Genomic DNA, 9,453 nt, shown 5'->3' with positions numbered 1-9,453 from the left:
ACTGAACATGCTTAGGAAGTCAACTCGGGACACGGGTACAAAAACTCCCCTTTTTTAGCCATGATATTTGGAAGGGGATGATCTGCACTGTGCGCATCGTGCACATGAACATACATAAATAAAGACTCACACTGTCGGGGGAGGCCTAAGCACCGACAAACAGACCTGTAAAATGTGCTTTGTGCCCCGTGTACCCAATTTTAGCCATGATATTTGGAAGGGGATGATCTGCACTGTGCGCATCGTGCACATGAACATACATAAATAAAGACTCACACTGTCGGGGGAGGCCTAAGCACCGACAAACAGACCTGTAAAATGTGCTTTGTGCCCCGTGTACCCAATAACAGAGTGTGCAGGCCCACAGGATATTTTGATCACAGACCTGCGCTAGATATTATTCAATCTACCATCCCATATAAAGGGAAGTTTGCATTGTCCACATGTGTACACAGCAAGGAAGCAACCAAATACCACTCTAGGGGGCAAGCTAGTGATGGCGCAAATACAGGGAGGATATGCTTTGAGCCTCATGTGCCGAACAGTTAAAGCAACGGACCCGGCGGTTTGGCCAAGCCGCAGACTTTGACGGATGGTCTCCTTGTGTGCTCTCTAATGCCGGGGTGGGAAGGGCAACAATTTGTGTTCATGCTTATGGTCCTACCCAATGTGTACAGTCTCCACACCTACTGATAGGAGAGGGCTGTAGAATCTGAATGCTATCTTTGATGCCCAAGAATGAGAGAAGGAAGGCCCACACAGAGTTCAGTGAGTATTCTGAATTGAGCAAGGGGTGAGAAGGCAGTGGTCAAAGTGAAGGAAAAGAAGTAGTGGAACTACGCTCCCTGCCGGCCTGCCCCGCTCCTCACAAATCCCATAACCACTGCCTCTACCACATACAATACAAACAAATGTGCCTGCTGTTTAGGGGAACATTCAGTGCAGTGCACTCAAGTGCAAGTTTCAACTGCTTCCTGCACTTTTATTTTAAAACAAAACCATTCTGAACAGTTTCTTTTTAAAATAAAAGTAAAGGAACGGTAAAACCTAATTAGAGAAAGTAGAGGAGCACCGCTCCCAACCGTTCGCGCCCACTTCGACCACTGTGAGAAGGTGGTAACAACAATGGCAATGGGGGGGAACAAGAAGGAGAAACCCACAGACTGACTTTTTTATACCCTGCAGGTCTACTAGTAGGCAACAAGGCCTGGAAGGATCATGTCCATCATCCCCTGCATGAGATCCGGTGATTGTGGCTTGGTGACGGATTGAAAAATCAAAGCTGCGACTAGACTGTACGTTAGACAAAATGGCCGAGAAGGTAGCGAAGTTAGAGTCTCGCACATCCACCCTGGAGCAGAGGACCAAATAAGTGGAGCTGGAGGGAGCATCTCTCCATGCCGCCGCTCCTGCAACTTTACACCAGGCCATGTTGTCCAAGGTCCATGATAAGCTGCTTCTAAACTGCACTGGTAAGGACAATGGTTCGGACTGCCCTGGACTACGTCCCTCTGCTTGACGATTCTCGCTTTTTCCCCCCTAGCCCAACTACAAAAGGTTGCTCTGACTGATGTACCTACCATCTATGCATCCTCCATATTGTGCTGTTCTCTAGTACTATTGGCAATTTTGAAATTTGGTGTGCCTCCCCCATCTATGCATCCTCCATATTATGCTGTTCTCTAGTGCTTTTGGCAATTTCGAAATTAGGTGCGTTTTTACATCCTGCATCTCTTGTCTACTGTCTGCTTGCCTGAACTTCTATATCATATTATCCTGTCTGTCCCTTCCGCCTCCCCTTCTACCCTTCATCTATGTCACAGCACTTGCAATATCTAAAATGACGTCAGGGCGAGTATGATAGGTTTTGTCTGGCCATTCCCCCTCTCTTAGTCCATTGACTTCTCTTCTTCTTCTATGTCACAGCACTTGCACTCTCAGAAATTCCGTCAGGCCGAGTACGTTAGTTTTGGGACTCAATGGGAATGGGCACCATGGAAGCACCGGCACCGTTAATAGCGGTGCCGGTACTTCCATGAACGTCTGCCGCCGGGTGCTGTTCCACCGGCCGGATGCTGTTCCGGGTGTACCCGTGCTTTGCACAGTAATATCCACTTCAGACCTAGTTTGATGTTCATTCAATGAACGAATATAGATGATTTTGCATGGTTGTTTGCCTTACCCGAATAACAATGCAATCGATTCCAGGTACTTTGAGTTGGAGCGCTGAGATTGCGCAATATTATTGGTGTCCCTATCTACAGCTGAGGCAGTAGCGACCTCCACATAAGTGCCGTACGTGTAGGGCTGAAGCGTGTAAGCTTGAAGTTCCGTACCTGTATGTGTACGGCTGAAGCATATAAGCTTTGTACTGTTGAGATGGCATACATTCATCAACTCCAGTGGGAAATGAAGATCCTGTAATTATCATGAGAGATCTGCCACAATGTGACTGACATCGCCATTGCGGACACTATTGAAAAGACATGCACCGTTTCCTGTCACCCGCATTACTACAAAAGCACTGGTTGTGTCACCCACATGCAGTGCCTTAAGTGGCACTACAAATCGAGCCGGGGCTCATCGAGGGGGCGTGGCCTAACAGCGGGGGTCTTGATGGCCCGTTAGGCCACGCCCCCTTGACGAGCCCGGGCTCAATGGGCTACTGCCCCCCCTGCCAGGCAGCCTTTCGTAGAGATTAGCACCCTCTCCCCTATGGGGAAGAGGGTGCTGATCTCTGCATTTATTTTGTGTAGGCTTGCCTGGCAGGGGACAGCGCCTGCCTATTCAGCCTTAATGGTGGTGCTGCCCCTCGCCAGCTGGGGAGGGGCAGCACCACCATTAAGGCTGAAAGGGTGAGGCCACTGGAAGCAGAGGCCTGTTTCCTAAATACTGAAACTCCCGCGAATGCGCGGCAGCTCCAGTATTTAGAAAGCAAGGCCTCTGCTTTCAGCGGCCTTACGTTTTTTCCATAATGGTGGCGCCGGCCGACGGGAATCTCTTGATTAAAGGGAAGACTCGCAGGTGCGGCGCCACCATTATGGCTGAAAGGCATTTTTTTCTGTAGCCTGAAGCTCTCGCAAACGAGCGAGCGGTTCAGGCTGTAGAAAAAATGCCTTTTCGTGTAGTGGCCGGGGCTGACAGGGGAGATTACTGGGCCCCGGCAGGGCCCCGCCTCAAAACGAAATTTCGGAGCCTGCCGGGGCCCAGCCCCGGCAGGCCCCGGCCCACTTAAAGCCCTGCCCACATGACTTCAGAAGTGAGTGCCGCTAATGTCAGCTAGAATGCTCAGTGTGGAAAATTTAGGAAGAATGAACTACTGAATTTTACGTAGAACGACGGCAGAACTACGGCGCGGAGAAGCCATATGGCAGGGGTAAGCATTGCAGATTGCTTTAAAAAACAATAAAATTAGAAACATTTATATTTGATCATTTTTACATTCCATGGAACCTACCCACATGCCACTTTTCAGGTGTGTAGCATGTTGGGAATTATGCTGAACATTTTGAATAGACACGCACACACATATCCACATATGGCAGGGCTAAGCATTGTAGACCGCTTAAAAAAAGAAAAAAAAAGAAATTTATATTGTATACTTTTTACACTGTCTACACCATGCAACCTACTCACATGCCAAATTTCAGGTTTGTAGCATGTTGGGAAGTATGGAGCACATTTCAAACAGACACGCACACATTTTCCTTTTTATACATATAGAGACAAACTTAAATAAAAGAATTAAAAGAAATAGAGGCAGCCATTTGTTGGCCTCATGTATCACTCCTTCATCGACTTCTATGGCTAGTTATTCCAATATTTTGTCTTAGTTTACATAGAATGTGTGTAACTGGGTGTTTTTAGAAATTAAAGGATTGCAGCTTTTATTCTGTGAATACTCCTACCAAGTAAATATACCTAATTTGTTGAGGGCAGGGAAGGAACATCCTTACATTTGTTATAAGTACCAGTGTGGCTATGTTTGCTTTACTGATTGCGGTTCGAAGAGCAGGTTTACTTTAGATTGCATATGATAAAGCACCTGCAGCTGTGATGGTGATTGCTCCACTGCAGGAGCTATAGAAAGGAACTAGCTGCAGTCACAAATATGGTGAAAACTTGGTAAAATTGCGGCCATTGCGGTTGCACTCGGAGGTGCCACAAGGTGCCTGCTATCGCTTGCTACTTAGGCAGCTTTAATGTTGTCATGTGTCAAACAATTAAAACACCCTATATATGTTGTTGTGTGTCTTTTTAGAGGTCTGCAACCTGTGGCTCTCTACAACTCCTACAATCCTCCATCAGTGAGTGTGCTGGTTAGCACCGATGTGAGTTGTAGTCCAGAATATCTGGAGTTGCATACGTTCACTGGCATTCTTTATTCTGACATTGCTTTGCATTGTGACACTTGTAGTCTTTCATTGAAGATGGGAAAATAAAGGAGCAACTGTACCTCCCACTGCTTCATTAAGATCTGCACACTTTTCACATCATTGATACATACATGCCAAACATCCTGATTTGGATGCAAGACTCCCAATTCTTTCATCAAAAATGCTGCTATTTTTTTATTTCTCCTTCCTAAAATGTTTCTTACCCCAATTCAACCCATGGGCCTCATTATGACTGTTGCGGTAAGGCAACAACGGCATGCGGCACGGCACCATTACGAGTTTGCTCGCGGGTGTTGCTCTGGACGCGTGGTCAGACCAGGCGTGCTGCGGAGCGGCACCCGCGAGTAGACAAGGATGGTAGCAACAGTACCGTTATGAACGGTACCGCTGCTACCATCCTCCCCATTCCCATTGAGCCCTATGGGGGATCAAATGGGAAGGGGGACGTACCGGCTCGGGGTCCCACGAAAGGGAATTACCGGGCCCTCCAAGGTCAAAATGGCCTGGTAAGTCCCCTTTTGCAGGACCCAGACCCGGACCCGAGTTTGGGGGTAGCCATGCTCTTATTAAAGGCATGGCTACCTCCAACTCGTAATGAGTCCCAATGTGTACACACAATTGTCTTGATTTCTGTTAAAAAATCTCCCTCCCAGCTGTGGCAAAATGTTGGCATATATGTTGACAGAAAAGTGTATTATTCAAAACAAACAGTAACTCCTCATCTGTCCATTATCTCTGAGACAGGAGCCTCAGAGTTCTCGTAAATCCTGGCCATGCGGTGTCCTGATGCCCCCTTCTCCACCACTCCTCCGACGGGCCCAGAGTTCCTTCTTTCTGAATAGCTTTGCTCTGCAAGTTCTGCTGACATGTCACTGGGGAATATGTAATGTGCAGGAAAGAGGAAAGAAGACGTAAGAAGCTCGAGCAGGGGTGACTGGCCATGCACGGAACAGCGCCCTCTCGCAGGAGTAACAACAGACGACCGCATGTGAGATCGAAACTTTTCATTCAAAACTTTTTATTTAATTTAGCACAAATAACAATGATATGAGTAGCTGGGGATTGGAATATAGTCTTGCAAAATAGCCGGAAATTATCAGATAAAAAAATAGAATAAAGAACATGGATTATTAGATAAAACATTATGTCATAACATGGAAATGAATGCTGATAATCCGGATGAAGTCTGATTAAATAAAATTGTTTAAATCTAAATTAGGGGTGTACGGAAATTTGACTTGGAGTAAGTAAGAATTTCAGCTGAAAACCAGTTATTCATATTCGGCAGAATATTTCCTGGAATATGTTATGTTATATGTCATACTTACTCAAAGCCGAAGTTAAAAAAATGTTCAATCCTAGAAAGTTGAAGAGTGGGAAAGCAGCACCAGCCAGTAAGCTTTTAGCTTACTGGCTGCTGCAGGCAGCACAAGGAAAAATACCCTGAAGCATTGGGACAGTGCACCGAGGTAGCGAGACCGGAAGAAGACGACCAGAAGAAAATGGCAGAGGAAAGACGGTCATCGAGGCAGCATCAGGTAAGTGTCCAATCCCGCAATTACAATGGCGGCAGGCGCCAGATTTCCCTCTGCATACCCCAGAGCTATTGCCTCGGATCTCCCGTTTACAAAAAGGGCATTTACTCGTTTTGTAAGCTCCCTTCTTCGGATCACAGAAAATGACATGTCTGAGATCCAAACTCAGGATTTCCTGTTTTCAAGAAGGGAGCTTAGTAAACTAGTAAGCACCCTTTTTGTATACAGGAGATCCAACCACGAAACGTCGAGAGCAGTTTCCTGCCCACGTGTGATACGTTAGCGGGCTTTTGTTAATCACTTTTTTTGGTGACAATTAATGTACTGTATTTGACATTGTAAAATCACTGTTCCTTGGATGCATACCCATCTCCTGAATTCTTCGGTTGCTAGGATGCAGCAAACTTACTCCCCTAGCCAATAAAATGGCGCTTTCCCAGAATTGCCTATTCATTTCTCCTTTTGTGGTTTTACGTGGCCTGCACAGTTGCAGAAATAGGAGCAGGCAGCATTACGCAACTACTGTGTGCTGCAAGGCTGGCCCTTATTTCCAAGGTAATGTGTTTTGGTCGCAATCTGAGGCTATACAAATTCCACTCCAATTCTTTCACTTGTTCATCACACACGCAAACCTCAGGGATAGACAAAAGGGGCCAATTAGCATAAGAAACGGGCCACATTTGCTTTAAGTGGGGAGGGAGGTCTGGGTGCATAAGCAGGTTAGCCCAAAACACAAAGGGCCAGATTCTCAAAACAAATGTGCAAATAAAAAAGCACAGTGGATGTGAGGCATGGCAGGCTCCCAATGGCCACGTGCGTGTTTGTCGCACATTTCACAGCGACGACCCCTTAGCTGCACTTCTAGCCCTGTTTGAGAAATGGGATAAAAATGCGAGTGTGACAGCAGCATTTCAAACCTCTGCTCTCACACTTAAAAAATAAAATACACACCACCATCAAAAATGGTCCATACAGACGAAGGGGAATGCGCTTCAGTTTTTAAGCATTTACATGCGCATCAATGCGAATTTAGGATACAAATTGAAATGTATAGAAATGCCCGCTTATTTGTGCAGAGGCTCAAATGGGGTAGGGCATCTGAATGTGTGCATCCATGATGCGTGCATTGACATGCTCTTTACTGTCTTGCGAAGCAGTATTTCTCATGTGCTGGAAAATGTATTTAAAAAACCAACTATTTGGCTCACTATTCGGCTTCGGCCGAATACTTTGGCTAACTATTTAGTATTTGACCGAATAGTAATTTCACTATTCGGTACACCTCTGGTCTAAATTAACATGAATGTGGAGGTAGTTTTAAATTTAGTATTTCTGCGGTGTAGGCCAGAGTGGGAGATCAATGAGGGGGGGGGGGGCATGACTTCCACCATGGGGAAGTGGCTGTACCCTAACACCAGTGATGCAGGCAGGTTGATCGGTGGGAGTGAGGGTGTGTGTAGAGGGCATCTCCTACACCAGGCGCATGTCTGCCCTATACCAGAGCGAGAAGTAGGGGTGCAGGGCCCCTCTGAAGGTGACGTCGGTGAAAGTGTAGAGCTCCTCCATGGTATCAGCATTGTACAGGGATACCAGGCCCCCCTCATAGTCCAGATACAGCCCCAGCTTCATGAGGCGATGGCGGGGGGAGAGAGCGGTTGTCGAGGAGGCGAGAGCCATGTACTTACCCCTCCATTGCTTCAGACCCCAGATTTGCAAATTGGATAATGTTGTGACCCCGTATGCATTCACAGACTGATATGAGAACCCCACAATCCATCCTCCCCACAGCCCCTCCTGCAGTACCTCCACCTCCCAGTAATGCCTCCCCGAGGAGAAGCCCTCCCTCCCCAACACAGACTCAGAGCAAGTGAATCTCCTGGAATTGTCTGCTGGGGGTGGCTCTGTGCTTGTCCAGGTCACACGTCTCCCCCCCTCAGACAGGGTCAGCCTTCTATGCGCTGTGCCTGGATCCAGGGTCACGGGCACTGCAGAGAGGAGAGAAGAGAAAGGGTTAATTGGCATCTGCTACTGGAGCCACCAGGACAACAATTATAAAGCCCCATACCCTTCCCATACAAAAGCACCCCTACCGAGAGGCAATAACACAATGTGCTCCAGGGACATCCTACTGATTGGAGGGGTCCGTTTCCCATTGGGGGGGTCTGATGCTTTGGACTTCATGGGGGTGATGTTTGTGTTTTGGGGCATGGACCCATTGGTGTGTGACATTGCCCTGGTCAATGGGCCCCGTCTGTGCCTTAATCTCCCGTCCCCCTCCGCCACCTCCACCTTCACACATGGTAACACGTCCTCCCCAGTCTCCCCGCTTCTGCCACAGTTTTCAGTATCTCATTTCTAGTGAGGTCATCCGAGCACCATGGGATGGGCATGGCGGCCATTCCTCTCTTCCTTCCTAAACCTTGCTCCCACCCCACTTTCTGGGAGGTGCGAAGTTTCTGAGTGCCTCGAGCAAACGTACTTCAGTGAGGAGCACAGAGGAAGGAAGGGTCCAAACAGATTTCTGTCCCTGCTGCATATAAATGCGCAGATCAGTGGCTCCCCCAGGGATTAGGGGCTATCCCACCTCCCACGAATCTGAGTGTGGGTGCTTTGCAACTGCCCACACCCTCATTTAGGCGATTATTGGCTTCGCTGCTATGAAGAGTTAGGGGGGGGGGGACTGAGTGGGGTACGAGACAGTGATTCATGGTCTGAGGGAGGTAGAGAGGGTGCAATGGACGGCACATTGAGGTCTGCCTTGCTTTAACCCCTCTCTCCCCAAACAGTGTGCAGTTTTTTATTTTTTATTGTATTTGGTTTGCAAACAAAACCTTAACACACATGAACATTGTAGACAATTCAAACAAATAAAAACAATATAAAATACAGTCTATAATATTACACTGCAATTTGGCCCTAATACTATTGCGCAAATACAATAGAACACATTTCCAGTACTCTGCTCTGCTTAAATATTGTTAGAAAATATTAAAACCATAAAGTTAATTTGAACTGCAAACTAATGTGCGCCAATGCACGGTTTCAGATGAATCTAGATGTTGAGTTTATGAAAAAACGAAGTAAAAAAATCTGCATAGGACCAACCATAAAGCAATACAATTGCCCTCCATTAACTGATTCCAAAGGGAGTCACGCGTCTCAAAAAACGGATCTGCGTGAAGTGACCGCGGCTGCATTTCCCGCGACGGAAATGTTCGCATGGGAAATGCACGAATACAAAATGTTCATACATTTCCCATGCGAACATGCAGGGGTTTCCCCCCCGCAAACCCTGCTCACTATACTATATAGTATAGTGAGCGGAATGTTGCGGGGGACACCTCCGCAGCCCCATTGATTTTTTCTTTTTCTTTTTTTTCCCCTGTTCTGTTGGGAGAGCTCGGGGGTGCCCCCCATAACCCCCGCTCACTATACACCCCAGCCCCCTGCAGACTTTCAAAAAAAATAAATGTCATACCGACTCCACCAAAACACCTAAACACATACCACGAAAAGTTCGA

At 47.1% G+C, this 9,453-nt stretch overlaps 1 protein-coding gene across 3 annotated transcripts in view; it reads right to left on the bottom strand.

The window, feature by feature from the left end:
- Positions 1–5,398: 5,398 nt before the first annotated feature.
- Positions 5,399–9,453, bottom strand: part of LOC138528589 (zinc finger protein RFP-like) — a 204,583-nt gene continuing 200,528 nt past the window's right edge. For 2 of the 3 annotated variants that reach the window (XM_069640370.1, XM_069640371.1), the window contains one exon: positions 5,399–7,917. In XM_069640370.1, the coding sequence (XP_069496471.1) occupies positions 7,403–7,917 (515 nt within the window). In that variant the 3' untranslated portion in view covers positions 5,399–7,402. The remainder of the gene's footprint in view (positions 7,918–9,453) is intronic. The other variant, XM_069640372.1, reaches the window with a different exon arrangement.

Source organism: Ambystoma mexicanum, chromosome 7q, assembly GCF_040938575.1.
Source record: "Ambystoma mexicanum isolate Mex_15411 chromosome 7q, UKY_AmexF1_1, whole genome shotgun sequence".
NCBI classification, from domain to species: domain Eukaryota; kingdom Metazoa; phylum Chordata; class Amphibia; order Caudata; family Ambystomatidae; genus Ambystoma; species Ambystoma mexicanum.
This window is presented reverse-complemented; position numbering and strand designations above follow the sequence as displayed.